General features: G+C 43.1%; 1 protein-coding gene across 1 annotated transcript in view; it reads left to right on the top strand.

The window, feature by feature from the left end:
• Positions 1–15,572, top strand: part of LOC147431082 (uncharacterized) — a 46,423-nt gene extending 30,851 nt beyond the window's left edge. The window contains exon 2 of the mRNA XM_086493622.1: positions 14,864–15,572. Coding sequence (XP_086349748.1) covers positions 14,864–15,572 — 709 coding nt within the window. The remainder of the gene's footprint in view (positions 1–14,863) is intronic.
• Positions 15,573–16,123: the final 551 nt, after the last annotated feature.

Here is a 16,123-nt window from a genome sequence, read left to right as displayed (position 1 = left end):
GAAGTAGATCAAAGATCCCAATGGGGAGAAGTACTTACCCTTAGTAGAGTATGCTTACAATAACACTGTACATACTTTACAGGAAAAGCACCTTTCGAGGTAATTGAGGGAAGATCAAAAAGTCCCTTGCTACTTAAGGTACATGGAAGATCTTCGCTGCAGATGAGTATAGCCGAGACCTACAAGAATCTTTCCAAAAGATTAAGGATGCTATCTCTATCTCACAGCAAAGGCAAAAGGCTGCTGCTGACAAGCACAGAAGAGCCCAAGCCTTTAAAGAAAACGATTGGGTCTTGTTAAAGTTTCCCAAGGCTCGCTTAAGGCACAACGACGGGCAAGAATCCTACGGGCCACCAAAAGTACTATGCTAAAAACTAGCAAAAGGTACTATGGTCCCTTCCAGATCCTTAGGCCAATCAATGAGATGGCCTAATCAACTTAAGTTGCCCAATCATTGGCTCATACACAATGCTTGTCATGTGAGCCTCTTAAAGCCTTACAAAGGAGAGCCACCTCAAGAACCAACTATTGAAGACCCACCGGAGATCGAGAGGACCACGAGGAGGTGCTGCAGCCCGAGTCCATTCTCCGACATGAAGACAAGGTATTAAGAGGGCGGTAAGACTATCCGACGATATCTTATTAAGTTTTAAGAATTATCCTTTTGAAGATGCTAAAATGGATGCAAGGCATACAATTAAAGGATAACCTAAAACCTTGTCAATGCTTACAATGCTTCCCAGAGTAAGCAAATGTACAAAATGTTAAAAAAATGAACAAAAATTTTTGTCTTATAAGACTCTCTTTTTCTTTATTTGTGCCAAAAATAAAGTAGTATGGCATGCTTAGATCAAGTTTGTGGAGACGACGTCTCCCAAACACCAAGTAGAGCTTGTCACTCTACTATGGAAAGACTGATAGGGACTAATGTGCAGACATGCTTGCGGCAGCCTCAGGCTCTCAAGCGCCAAATGGACTAGTCATCCATTATGGAATGATGTGTAGGGTAACATAGGGATCCTTACCGCTAGAAAAGGACTCATGCATATGCTTTATCTTCTCTACACCATAGTCGAGGACGACTTATGATTTCAAGAGAGAGGTAATGTCATTAATAATCAATATCTAATTCTCCTAAAATGATTTTCTCATATTAAACTGATCATTTAATGTGGGGAAGTGCCAAGGGAGAGAAAAAGCTAGGAATATTGGTTAAGTTAGCAGACCGGCCACAGTAGGGATCCAAAGGAGGAAAATAGGGATCCAAAGGGGGGGCCATCTGCAAAAGAGCCATGTGAAACAATGGGCTAAAAAGACCCTAAGGTTCAGCCCATTAAGACTTCCAAAATGCTAAGGTTCCAAAATTCAAAGGTTGTGTCCAAAGGTCAACCTTAGGGAAAATTGGATTGCTTAGTGTGTGTGCCCAAAAAGTCTTTCTGCATCCCTACATGGGAGGGGGCGAGCCCCAAAGCTAGGGGATGAGAGAGAAAACCACACACACACACACACAGCTCCCTTTACACAAAGGGAATGAGGGACACATGTCAGCTCCCTAGGCCAGATGCCCCACAAGGTGTGCCCAATTCCTATTGGAAGACCTTGAAGTGGACCAATGAGAATTAAGCTAGAGTAAATCTAGTTTAAATTTATTTAAAAACATTTATAAAGAAACCAATAAGAATTAAGTGTCCTAGAAGACTATTGGGCAGTCTCCCAAGGGGTCCAATGAGCATTCAGAAGCCCCATGGCTTGCCTGATTCCTATTGGCCAGGAGGCAAAGGGGTCCAATGAGAGTTTAGTTTAATTATTTAATTATCTAAAGCTCTCACAAAAGGGGAAAGGGGGACACATGTAAGAAGGCTATCACTTATGCTGCTTAATTCTATTGGCTTGACCTGGGGAGGTCCAATGAGGAAAAAGCCAGCCTAACTTAGGCAGCTAGGGCTCGCCCAAGAGAGAGGGGGGGCTGATTTTTGCTGGGCATTCACTCTCACACTCTCACACTTGACCATGTGTGAAGAAAAAAACACTCTATCTCCTCCCAAGCTTTAATGGAGAGCTCATCACCTACTCCAAGCTTGTGAGATAGAAGCCTACATCAAACTCTCTTGGGCATGTGGATGCAAATCCACCCAAGAGCCAAGCTTCAATGCATGCTCATCTTCTCTACCAAGCTAATTACTAAGCTAAGCTATGCTAATATGATGATTATGTGAGGAGATGTACTTCTTTCTCGTAAGATACTTCTTTTTCCTCTCAATCTACTCTCATTTACCCTGCTAGCTCTCACCATCTTCGAAGGTGTGTGAGGTCTTGGGTCTGAGAACGGGGATAATTCAAGTTGTGTTTGATTAAGTGTTTTGCTTGGTGTATGAAGCTTCCATCTTCATTGCACTAGCTAGTTCTTGAAGGAACACAAAGAATTGGTATTGTAACAATGTCTCTCTTGATGGGAGAAACCATAATACAAAGCCTTTTGGAGGGGGGACCGGCTCCATGCAAATCCGGTCCTCAACTGTTGTCAATAGTTTTAATTGCTCTCTCTTTTGAAAGTATTGTCGATGCTATCTAACTAGGTGTTATGCTTTTTGTTGCTCTCTCCACACAAGCACTCTTGTAATTATCATTAGGAATCTTTTCTAATGAAATGCCCACTATGTTCATGCTAATTTCCGCTACAAATAAGATTCTAGGCCATTAAATGTTTACATTGGTATCAGAGCTCAAGGTTTCTCTTTCTTGCTCAAGAAGGGAGGTCCTCAAGCTAGCTACAAATGGTTTGGTATTATTAATTGCCTGTGAGTAAGTAGAATAGGGATTTTTCAGCCTTGCAGTGCGCCTGCCTTTGTGCAGTTAACGGGGCATCACCGGTCGAGGGCTATGGTCTTAATAGTTGGAGTCCTACGGGGCTTGCCTACGGCTTAACCACTATTGAGCTTATTAGAAGCTTGACAGGAGCCGGTGCTGTTTTTGGTGTCGAAAGACCCTCTCTTCTATTCCTTGCAATTATGGTATTCGAGCCGCGGGTACAGTAGCTTGAGTGCTTTTTCTAAAGGGGTAAAGAGGAAGTAGCAACTAGGGCTTGAAGTGCCAAAGTACACTTAAAAAGTTTACACCTAAAAATTGTTAGAATGGCTGACAATATTAAAGAGAGTGAAATTAATGTTGATAACTTTGATTTTGCTCATGAGCAAGCTACTAATGATGCTTCAATGCTTGTTAATTATCTTGTTTCTAGGCTTCAACAAGCCATGGGCAATCCATCTCTCCAAAGTTGAAGTGCAACGGCAGCTCCGTGCTCACGGGATTCTCCAAGCTCATCACCATGACGAGAGAACACCTAGGAAGCCTCCTTGTGAGACTACAAAAAGAGGTCTCTCTCCGATTCGGGAAGAAGAAGAGAATCCATATGAAGGGCTCAAGAACTTACTTCTTGATGATGCATCTCCTTCCCAAAGGAGAACTCAAGAGCCTCCACCGAAGGAACGAGAAAGAAGCGAGTCTCCCGCCACCTCGGCGGAGATGCTCACGAAGACCGGCGGGCTAAACGCTCTCCATCACCACCAAAGCGGAGAAGACCATCACACTCTTCTCCACGCCATATTTCAAGAGGGATGATCAAAAAGCAAGAGAAGAAAAAGGCGAGAAAGAGGACACCCTCTTCTCCATCTTCTTTATCCTCTTCCTCTTATGAAAACTATGGGTGAAGACGACAAAGATCAAGACAAGAAAAAGGCGAGAGAAAGAGGTCACCCTCTTCTCCACCTTTCTTCAAATTCTTCATCTTCTGAAGAAAGTGATGGTGCAACTTTTGAACCATCAAAAAGAAGAGGCCATAGGAAATCCTATGCCGCATGGAAGAGGTCGTCCAAGCTGAAGAAATTCAAAAGGGGAGGGAAGAGCATCTCTTTCCTTACCTATGATGGTACCTTCGGTGCTACAGACAAAGTTTTGGCCTTTATCCAGCAATTCGATGCGGCGTTTGGAGATGAGGGCTTCACGGAGTCCTCTAAGCTACGCCATGTAGCTATGCACTTTCAAAAGTCCGCCAGACAATGGTGGTCTAGCCTACGAGCCAACGGTGAAAGCTCCACGAACATGGAAGGCCTTAAGAGCTTCCATTATGAAGCAGTTTTTGGCCACCGATGCCAAAGACAAAGTACTCACGAATGGCGAAGCTTAAAGCTCTCTCCCAATGAATCCATCCACAAATATGTAGACAAGTTTTGGGACCTACAACTCAAAGCCACTGTCTTCAAAAAGTTGGATTTGGAGAGCAAAAGCAACAATTTTGTGCGGGGCTTAACCGAAGAAATGGCGGAGTATGTCAACTCCCAAAGGCCACGTACCATATCGGCGGTAATACACCATACTATGGTGGCCTCGCGAATCAATTTCCAAACGGGGGGTAAAAGAAATAATAAGCCCCCGGAAAACAAAGGTACAATGAGCCTAAGGGGAGGACAATGTCCAAAAGTCTCCTAAGGGCAATTCCAACAAAGCTAAGAGAAGGGAGTTTACAAAGGAAAGAATAAACTCTCTCCTGAAGAGCTTGAGCGTTATCGTAAGATAACCGGTGTTTCAAGTGCGGCGAACAAGGGCATGCGATTACCGCGCTTGTCCCCAAAAGAACAACGCCAAGATCCTCCTAGAGCTTCTTTGGTTGAAATCCAGAGGGAGGAGATTCACCAAACTCACCACAAAGGATCTCCTCTATGCCATGCTTGGGGAAAGGTAAGAGAACATGATGCTTTTATTCTCTTTGACCCTGGTTCTACTCACAATTTTCATATCTATGGAGTTAGCCACCAAGCTAGGCATACAATCCTACGAGATGGGAGATATCCTACCCGCAGACAGTGCCTTCAAGGGGCAAGAAGCTTCAGTCACTCCCTTAATCGGGAAATTGAGGCTTCATGTCCAAGGGCTATGTGGACAAAGAGGATTTCTTTATCTCTCCTCTCAAGCATGAGGATGTAACCTAGGGGCACCATGGTTTGACCGTTTGGCTGCCCATGTTAAATTTCCTGAAAGGAGAATCTCCTTTAAGTTCAGGGAAAAGGACATGTATATAGATGCTAGGGAGATGGGTAACACCATCCCCATTGTACATACACCAGCTTTCAACAAGTCAATAAAGAGCTCTTTTTCCGTGTACATGATTTTTGTTTAAAGATTCTCAAAATGAACCTAATGCTTTTAGCAAAAGAAAATAAAAGCAACCAAAAGGAATTAGAGTTATCCAATTTTCTCAAGGGGTTTTAAGATGTCTTTATTGACGACATCCCCTGTGAGCTACCTCCTAACGAGGTAATGACGACCATGCAATTGAAACTTCTTCCAGGAAGTTCACCGCCTAACAAACCTCCTTATAGAGTTTCTCAAGCTCAACAAGAGGAGATTATGCGGCAAGTGCATGAGTTAATTGAGAAGGGCATGGTTAGGCTAGCTCATCTCCATTTTGCTCACCTGTGCTATTAGTGCAAAAGAAAGAGGGCACATATCGTATGTGTGAAAGACGGACTATATCGTATGTGTGTCGACTATAGAGCACTAATAGGATCACTATCAAGAATAGGTTTCCCGTTCCACGGGTAGAAGACCTATTTGATAAGCTACAAGGATCGACCTACTTCAGTAGGATTGACCTAAAAAGTGGCTATCATCAAATAAGGATAGTTGATCAAGACATTGTAAAGACCGCATTTCGTACTACATTTGGTCTTTACGAATACATTGTCATGCCTTTTGGCTTGACTAATGCACCAGCCACATTTAACCGCTTGATGGAGAAGCTGTTCAGACCTCATCGAACCTTCACTGGAGTGTTCTTTGATGATATTATCATCTACTCTAATTCATTAGAGGAAAATAAGCAACACCTCCAGGTAATATTTCAAGTTTTAAGAGAGAATAAACTTTATGTTAATCGAAAGAAAAGTGAATTTTTCTTGCAAGAGATTCAATATTTAGGTCACATTATCTCTCAAGATGGAATCCAAATGGATCCATCCAAGTTAGAGGTAATAAAAGGATGGCCTAAACCAAGGAATCTCCATGAACTAAGAAGCTTTATAGGTATGTGTGCATACTATAGACGCTTCATAGAAAAGTTCTCACAAATTGCGGGACCATTACATGACCTAACAAAGAAAATGTTAGGTATACGTGGTCTGCTAAGGAGAACAATGCTTTCGAAAATCTTAAAGAAAAGCTTATCTCTCAACCTGTGCTTACACTACCGGATCTCTCAAAACCATTTGAGGTCCAATGTGATGCTTGTGGTGATTGCCTTGGGGCTGTTTTGCTCCAAGAAGGGCACGCCATAGGCTATGAGAGTCGAAGCTCGACCCTGTTGAGCAAGCTCTAGGCATATACGAAAAAGAACTCCTTGCAGTTCTACATGCCTTAGACTCATGGAAGCACTATTTATTGGGGACTCCTTTTATTCTGCGAACGGATCACCAAAGTCTTAAGTACTTCATGACGCAGACCAAGCTCTCCGACAAACAAATGAGGTGGGCAAATTTCCTTTCGCAATTTCATTTTCATATTGCTCACATTGCTGGCAAGCATAATCAAGTAGCCGATGCACTCTCAAGACGACCGAGAGTGAATGCGGTTTCCATAGCAACTCACAATGATCTATCTTTAATGATAGATGAGTATGCTCTTGATCCCGATTTTAGAGATGTGATTTCAGCCCTTGCCTTAGGAAAGAAAGAAGAACCATTTACTTTACAAGATGGCTATCTTCTCTATGGCAATAGACTCTGCGTTACTAACTCACTACGTGAGAAAGTAATGTATGAATCTCATGCTCCCCCATATGCGGGGCATAGAGGGATTCAGTCTACCCTAAAGGGAATTGAAACATATTTCTATTGGCCTACCATGAAAGTGAACATACATGAGTATGTTTCCAAATGTGTGGTATGTCAAAAGACAAAATTTGATAGAGGGAAGCAACTTGGATTGCTTCAACCCTTGCCAATTCCTAATTCACCGTGGGAGAGCATATCCATGGATTTTATCTTTGGATTGCCTAAGTCTATCCATGGGAATACGGGAATATGGACGATAGTAGACAGGTTCAGTAAACAAGCTCATTTTATACCTGTCAAAAAGACTATCAAAGCCCATCAAATGGCAACCCTCTTCATTTCACAAATTTTCAAGTACCATGGCTTGCCAATGTCCATAGTGTCGGATAGAGATCCTAGAATGACCAGTAATTTCTGGAAGGGTCTCTTTGAGAATTTAGGAACAAGGCTAAACTTCTCTTCGGCCTATCATCCACAAACTGATGGCCAAAGTGAAATAGCTAACCTAACTATTCTCGATCTACTAAAAGCCTATGTAACGGAAGTAGATCAAAGATCCCAATGGGAGAAGTACTTACCCTTAGTAGAGTATGCTTACAATAACACTGTACATACTTCTACAGGAAAAGCACCTTTCGAGGTAATTGAGGGAAGATCAAAAAGTCCCTTGCTACTTAAGGTACATGGGAAGATCTTCGCTGCAGATGAGTATAGCCGAGACCTACAAGAATCTTTCCAAAAGATTAAGGATGCTATCTCTATCTCACAGCAAAGGCAAAAGGCTGCTGCTGACAAGCACAGAAGAGCCCAAGCCTTTAAAGAAAACGATTGGGTCTTGTTAAAGTTTCCCAAGGCTCGCTTAAGGCACACGACGGGCAAGAATCCTACGGGCCACCAAAAGTACTATGCTAAACTAGCAAAAAGGTACTATGGTCCCTTCCAGATTCTTAGGCCAATCAATGAGATGGCCTATCAACTTAAGTTGCCCAATCATTGGCTCATACACAATGCTTTTCATGTGAGCCTCTTAAAGCCTTACAAAGGAGAGCCACCTCAAGAACCAACTATTGAAGACCCACCGGAGATCGAGGACCACGAGGAGGTGCTGCAGCCCGAGTCCATTCTCCGACATGAAGACAAGGTATTAAGAGGCGGTAAGACTATCCGACGATATCTTATTAAGTTTAAGAATTATCCTTTTGAAGATGCTAGATGGATGCAAGGCATACAATTAAAGGATAACCTAAACCTTGTCAATGCTTACAATGCTTCCCAAGAGTAAGCAAATGTACAAAATGTTAAAAAAATGAACAAAAATTTTTGTCTTATAAGACTCTCTTTTTCTTTATTTGTGCACAAAAATAAAGTAGTATGCATGCTTAGATCAAGTTTGCGGAGACGACGTCTCCCAAACACCAAGTAGAGCTTGTCACTCTACTATGGAAGACTGATAGGACTAATGTGCAGACATGCTTGCGGCAGCCTCAGGCTCTCAAGCGCCAAATGGACTAGTCATCCATTATGGAATGATGTCGTAGGGTAACATAGGGATCCTCTACCCGCTAAGAAAAGGACTCATGCATATGCTTTATCTTCTCTACACCATAGTCGAGGACGACTATGATTTCAAGAGAGAGGTAATGTCATAATAATCAATATCTAATTCTCCTAAATGATTTTCTCATATTAAACTGATCATTTAATGTGGGGAAGTGCCAAGGGAGAAAAAGCTAGAATATTGGTTAAGTTAGCAGACCGGCCACAGTAGGGATCCAAAGGAGGGAAAATAGGGATCCAAAGGGGGGGCCATCTGCAAAAGAGCCATGTGAAACAATGGGCTAAAAAGACCCTAAGGTTCAGCCCATTAAGACTTCCAAAATGCTAAGGTTCCAAAATTCAAAGGTTGTGTCCAAAGGTCAACCTTAGGGAAAATTGGATGCTTAGTGTGTGTGCCCAAAAAGTCTTTCTGCATCCCTACATGGGAGGGGGCGAGCCCCAAAGCTAGGGGATGAGAGAGAAAACCACACACACACACACACAGGCTCCCTTTACACAAAGGGAATGAGGGACACATGTCAGCTCCCTAGGCCAGATGCCCACAAGGTGTGCCCAATTCCTATTGGAAGACCCTTGAAGTGGACCAATGAGAATTAAGCTAGAGTAAATCTAGTTTAATTAATTTAAAAACATTTAATAAAAAAACCAATAAGAATTAAGTGTCCTAGAAGACTATTGGGCAGTCTCCCAAGGGGTCCAATGAGCATTCAGAAGCCCCATGGCTTGCCTGATTCCTATTGGCCAGGAGGCAAAGGGGTCCAATGAGAGTTTAGTTTAATTATTTAATTATCTAAAGCTCTCACAAAAGGGGAAAGGGGGACACATGTCAGAAGGCTATCACTTATGCTGCTTAATTCCTATTGGCTTGACCTGGGGAGGTCCAATGAGGAAAAAGCCAGCCTAACTTAGCAACTAGGGCTCGCCCAAGAGAGAGGGGGGGCTGATTTTTGCTGGGCATTCACTCTCACACTCTCACACTTGACCATGTGTGAAGGAAAAACACTCTATCTCCTCCCAAGCTTTAATGGAGAGCTCATCACCTACTCCAAGCTTGTGAGATAGAAGCCTACATCAACACTCTCTTGGCATGTGGATGCAAATCCAACCAAGAGCCAAGCTTCAATGCATGCTCATCTTCTCTACCAAGCTAATTACTAAGCTAAGCTATGCTAATATGAGTGATTATGTGAGGAGATGTACTTCTTTCTCGTAAGATACTTCTTTTTCTCTCAATCTACTCTCATACCCTGCTAGCTCTCACCATCTTCGAAGGTGTGTGAGGTCTTGGGTCTGAGAACGGGGATAATTCAAGTTGTGTTTGATTAAGTGTTTTGCTTGGTGTATGAAGCTTCCATCTTCATTGCACTAGCTAGTCTTGACGGAACACAAAGAATTGTATTGTACAATGTCTCTCTTGATGGGAGAAACCATAATACAAAGCCTTTTGGAGGGGGGACCGGCTCCATGCAAATCCGGTCCTCAACTGTTGTCAATAGTTTAATTGCTCTCTCTTTTGAAAGTATTGTCGATGCTATCTAACTAGGTGTTATGCTTTTTGTTGCTCTCTCCACCCAAGCACTCTTGTAATTATCATTAGGAATCTATTCTAATGAAATGCCCACTATGTTCATGCTAATTTCCGCTACAAATAAGATTCTAGGCCATTAAATGTTACAACCTTGTCCCAGATTTTTTCTTTTGTGCCACACATCTACTATTGGACAAATGTGTGGTAGCTCATCCATTGCCAACACCTTCACTGAACCTCTCTCTGTATCTTTCTCCATTGGGTTAACCATCCTCTTCCACTGTCTCTTTAGCTTAGGCACCATCTCTATAAGCTGTCCAAAAGTAACATCTGCTTTCCTGCTTGTCAAATCCTCCTTCAAGTCATAGCTTATTAATTGCCCATTCCCTAGTGGAAAATCTGAAACATGAAACTTGAGACAAGCCCTTCTTTTCCTCTTGGCCTTGACATCCTCGCCTTCATGGCTCTTTCCCTTCTTCTTAGTAGGACCTGGGGCACTTCTTCCTTCCTTGTCCTCTGTGGTCCTTTTCCCAATAGGCATCACTAATGTATTGTCTAGCTTTGATGCCTTCTCCAAGGTGACTACACTTATCACTTTTGTCTTTCCCTTTTTCTCCTGGGTTAATCCACTGGTTCCTTCTTCTCCCTTAATTTCAATGCCATAATCATTAGACCTAGTTAGCACCTGTCTTGGAAATGGATACATGTCTCCCCCCATCCTTGGTGACTTATCACATTGCGGGCTGATGTGGCCCAACTCTCCGCAATTATAACATGTGGGTGTTTGCCTCCAGAACCTACCATTGCTTTGTCCAACACCATTCCTAGGCCTTTCTTCACCTCCTGGCTGATTTACAAACCTCCCTCAACCTCGATTATTTCCCACTTGACCTAGCATGTTTAGGCTGAGATTCTTCATTAAATCTACCACTTGCCTCATGTCTTGCCTTAGCCCATCATCTTGCACTGCTGTAGTGACCACTTTTGGCATAACCTGAGCAGTAACAAAAATCACTGGTTCATGATGAACCCCTGGCATGCGACCTTGTAAAGAGTCCATAGGCTGAAATTCAGAACTCATGGGCAAAGACTCCACCCCTAACTGGCTCATTTTCCTCAGCTTCCACTCTTTGTTCCTTGCTACCTCTAATGCATATTCATATGTCCTAGGCTTCTTTAGCTCCACTCTCCAACAAATATTCTCCCAAAGACCACCCAGCCAAGAACATGTCCTTCTTCATCATGTCAGGCGGGGGTACTTGTGGTGCTAAGGCCTTGCACATCCGCTCCCATGCCAATGAAAACTTATGTATGTATGCATCTACTGGCTCACCTTCCTTTTGCACCAAACCTTGTACTTCTTGCCACACTTTGTCAGGATCTTCTGTGTTCACAAACTCTACTTCCAATCCATGCCTTAGGTTGTCCCAACTCAATCTTATAGGTGGATCTGCCATACGCAACTCCTCTTCAAATGCTTTGGACCAAACTCGTGCATCACTCTTCAAACAAATTTGGAGAAGACGTAACATCTACATCGGGTCATGAATCTGGTTGCTAATGCAAGCAACCTCCATATTTTCCAAAAAGTCTTCCACATCTTCATCACTTCTTCCATGAAACTCCGGATAAGAGAAAGCCATGGCTACCCCAAGTTTTGATGCTTTGAGAACCCCTTCGAACACACGTGCAAGAACCCAACTTTTTACTGACCCAATCCCCAGAAACTTCAATGGAGCTTGTCTTTAGATAAGGACAAACACATGAACATCAAATGACTTTTCATAGTTAATCATGGGAATTACAACAGGCAAAGGACATTCCAGTATCTCTCTTAATCTTCTTGGCCCGAACATAAAGACTATGTGCTACTGGAAAAAAATCTTCCTGGACACATGAATATTTATCTGGATTCTTTGAGTTAAATGAAAAGGAGTGAATTGAGGGCCATTTTGATCATCCATTAAAGCCAACCATGAAGCTCCAAAGAAGGCACACCTGACTTATCCTCTGATTTTGCCAGAATTTTAGCAGCATAACAACAAAAATGGCTCAAAAGACCAAAAAACCAGCCATCATAACTTGGAAAAATTTCGGCAGAGTTTCCCCAGAAGTAGAGCAGTAAGAACCCAAAATAGACTGTATATGTATGCATAAACTGCCAACAATAGAACTCGAGCATCAAGTAGGAATCACTAGTACATAGCCTATGGCGAGGTCATGAAAAGGGTGCTCCAGCCACCTGTATCACCGAAAGGATCTCACATTTGAGAATCCCCCAGCTCAATAAAACCTCACGCTATTGATCCTCTCACGAAGGCTTATGCAAATCTCGTATAGTCAAGTTTCAGAAATGACTATCTTCCAGACCAAGTCTCAGAAATGGCTGGGACTGCCAAATAAAACCAAGTATGTCTCCACAAAGGCGTACAATGGCAGTATCCACAAGTAACGTACAATACAAGACAATGCGCTCAAACAGGCGCCAAATGATGTATACCCACGGAAACTGCAAGTGACTCCCATTTGCCAGTGTATCACTCTACTCCAGCTACCTGTACCTGTGTGAATCACCTGTACCTGTACCTATCCCTGTAACCTACAACCTGTAACTTGTAATCTCAAATCTCAAAGCTTGAAGCTCGAAGCAGAAGGTACTCGAAGAAGATCCTCCGTGGGGGCGCCAAAAGAATGTGAGCGGGATGGAAACACACACAACGCCTCGATAATGACCCGACACACACTCTTGGAATGATACACACACACACTATGGGGCACCACTCGGCTTACACAACCCACCTGGCCGAGACAGGGAACACACCGATGGAGTGAGAGGAGAGAGACTCCCCACTTATCCACTCCACACAGAGAGACACACACACACACACCCAAAAAACTCAGCTCAAAAGAGGATAATTTTTTATGTTTAGATACAATTGATCTTGGCCAACACCAATGGGGCAAATAGCTCACACAATATAGGTAAAATATGCCACATACAATCACAAATTGGAGTAGAAGCTTTGCTCATAGGAGAAACTTACACAGCCAAAACAGCAGAAAAACAATGAGGAATTTGACAAAATGGACAGCACCATCGCGTCTGGAACGGCCCAAAACCCCAGTCTACAATGTCAAAGTGCTCAAATCCGACCTCTGATGAGCAGTTTACGGCCAAAACATGCTCCAAAAATAGCAAAAACACAATTGCAGTTGTTCCTCCTCTTCTCTCCACGTTTTTTCTGGTTTTATCTCTGGTTTTTCAGTTCCCACACTTAGCTTTATTACTTGGGCACCTTTGGCCTTTTAGTTGACCTCAAACAGACCCCGAACACGCCAAAAAGTGGCCTCGCAGTGCATACTTGTCACCCTACTGCATCCATCCGCACACCTGGCACTCAACTTTTTCCAATAATACATCCCGCCACCACATGAAGTGGTCCCAAAAGATGGTCCTCATGATGATCTCTCTGCATAATTATCACAAGAAAACACCCACGTTGTGTCCTCGCATTCCCACGTGCAAATATTGACCCCATTCGACCTCCTAACACCACTAGATGACATCTGGTGCACCTGCTTACCTCATGTCGTCGACCCGTGGATAGCTTCCTCGAGAATTTTTATGCGCCACCAACTCCTCATTATTATGGAAAAAACACACTGGTACTGGTGATAATGAAAATCGACGTACTATGTATACGTTGACCTACCTGTACACATGTGGGCCCCACGTAACCACCTGGCTCTGGAAAATGGGCAATCCTTTATTTGATGCACCATGCATGTGTATGTACATATGCGCAATCATTTGCTCCAAAAAACTCCTGACAACGGCAATTACCTGCAATTGTTATTAGCAAAAAACCTCGGAGTTGTCAAGCACGTCGTCATCATTCCCTATGTGATGGTGGCTGAGGAGTTTGGTAAGGTGGAAGTCATGAAGGGTTGTGATCTACTGTGGATATACAACCTTGCCAAGGCCAAGAAGGTGCGACTGCAGTAAGTAAGTTTTTACCCTGTGATCATGGATAACGGGCCGCAATTTTTTCCTTTTAGCTTCCTATGTCATATGCATGTGAATATATATGTCGATAGGAAAATTTTCTACCAGCAAAAAATAGTCTTCTTGTTTGGACCCCAAGTATTTGATGAAATCCTTAAATCCCCACATCCTATCATCCTGCCTCTACTGGATTATCATCACTCATTTGATGTATTTAATTTCATTTTGTTCTAGCTCGTTGATCATTAAACTTAGTTCCAGCCAGTTGTACAAACCATTGTGATTTTCAAATCATTATATATATATAAAGATTTCAAAAAAAAGGGGTGTTTCAATTTTGAGATCTTGAGCAGATCGTTTTCCCAAACTTCTATGGGAAGTCGGGTGAAGTCGCCTCTGATTTTCTAGACAATCTAGAAATGGTCTTCTTGGTATTCGGGCGAGATGAGGAAGCAACTAAGGTCAGGGCCTTACCACTGGTTTTGCGGGAGGGGGCCAAGGCTTGGTACCAGATGCTCCCTTCAGATGTGAGAGAGGATTGGGAGAGATTAAAGATGACTTTTCTTAGCAACTATCAACATCAAGAGTCCCCAGATGAAATCTGGAGACAACTTCAAGAACTCCGTTAGTCTTTGCCAAATAATTATAAGGCATACGAGGATCAGTCTCTCAAGATCTGGGAGAAGTGATCGTCCTCCTTAGGTGAGGGAGAAAGGGCACCTGATTGTCTTAAGAAAGACTGCTTTTAAGCAAGACTTTATCCGATCTTGTAAGAAAAAGTGAAAGGGAAGTTCCCAACTTCCTATGATCAAGCCCATGCACGCAGTCCGGAAAGGAGTATGTCCTCATGGGGGTAGACTACATGACTAGATGGGCAGAGGCACGCTCTACTAGGAGGATCACTGCCAAATATGTGGGTGACTTCATCTTTGAGTGCATTTGTTGCAGATTTGGTACACCTTTGGAGATCCTATCTGATAGAGGACCTGGGTTTCGAGCAGATCTAGTAGGGGAATTAATGGAAAAATTGAAGATAAAGCGTAGGCACTCTACTCCTTATTATCCTCAATGTAATGGGCTGGTTGAGGAGGTGAATGGCCTTATTTGTAAAATTATCACTAAGCAAGTGCATATGCATCCAAAGCCCTGGGACAAACACTTAGATGCAGCACTCTGGGCTTACAGGACATCTTTCAAGACCTCTTTGGGCCACACCCCTTTTCACCTAGTGTATGGGCAAGAGGCTCTTCTACCCATAGAGGTAGAGTTGGCAAGTCTACGAGTTTTAAAAGCCTACCATGAGAATGATCAAAAGAAGAAGGTGGAGCAACGAATCATCGACTTGGAGTGGCTAGAACTAGATAGAGAATCGGCAATTCAACATTATGCTACACAGGCAGAGAAGCGACGAAAAAAGTTCAATAGCCAGTTGATAAAGAAAGGTATCAAAGAGGGATCTCTTGTGCTGCGGTATGACAACCGATTCGACCATAGGAAGGATGGTAAGTTTTTGTTGAAATGGGAGGGGCCTTTTGTGGTAGTGCAAAAGTTCCTAAATGGAAGTTATAGGCTAGGAGATTTGGATGGAAAGTTGCATCAAACCCTAGTAAATGGATGGCGGCTTAAACTATATAATTGCAGATTGGTTAAGAAGTGACCTGACACTTTTCTATGCAGTGTTGATAACCTTTCAGATTGGGACATAGGCTAGAGACATGAATGTCTCTAGCCATCAGGGGAGGGCTATATGATGCATGCTTTTCACGACCCCCCCAGAAGTCCTCACTTGTACATAGCCAAGAGGAAAAAACCAAAAAAAAAATTTAAAAATTAAAAAATTCATCTTGCATTTTGAAGGCTTCCAGCTCGAGTTAGATCTTCGAGCGAGCTCAACGAAGCGAGCTTTTCTTTTTTTTCTTTGGAGGACCTCCCTCCCTCCCTCCCCTTCCTCCTCTTGCCACCCATGTGCTTCCTCCTCTTCCCTTGCTCCTCCTCCTCAGCTTCCTCCTCCACCTCCTCTCTCCATCTACTCTTTTAGCCGCCCTCCCTCCTCCAGTAATTGCCCTTCTTTGTCAAGATTCTCCTCTTCTTTCTCTCCCTTTCCCTATCACTATATAACCTCTCTCTCTCTCTCTCTCTCTCTCTCTCTCTCTCTCTCTCTCTCTCTCTCTCTCTCTCTCTCTCTCTCGGTCCCCCCCTCCCTCTCTC

This window comes from Adiantum capillus-veneris, chromosome 21 (assembly GCF_014529385.1).
Source record: "Adiantum capillus-veneris isolate H3 chromosome 21, ASM1452938v2, whole genome shotgun sequence".
In the NCBI taxonomy this organism is placed as follows: domain Eukaryota; kingdom Viridiplantae; phylum Streptophyta; class Polypodiopsida; order Polypodiales; family Pteridaceae; genus Adiantum; species Adiantum capillus-veneris.
The sequence above is the reverse complement of the archived record's forward strand: the minus strand, read 5'-3'. Positions and strand labels throughout refer to the sequence as shown.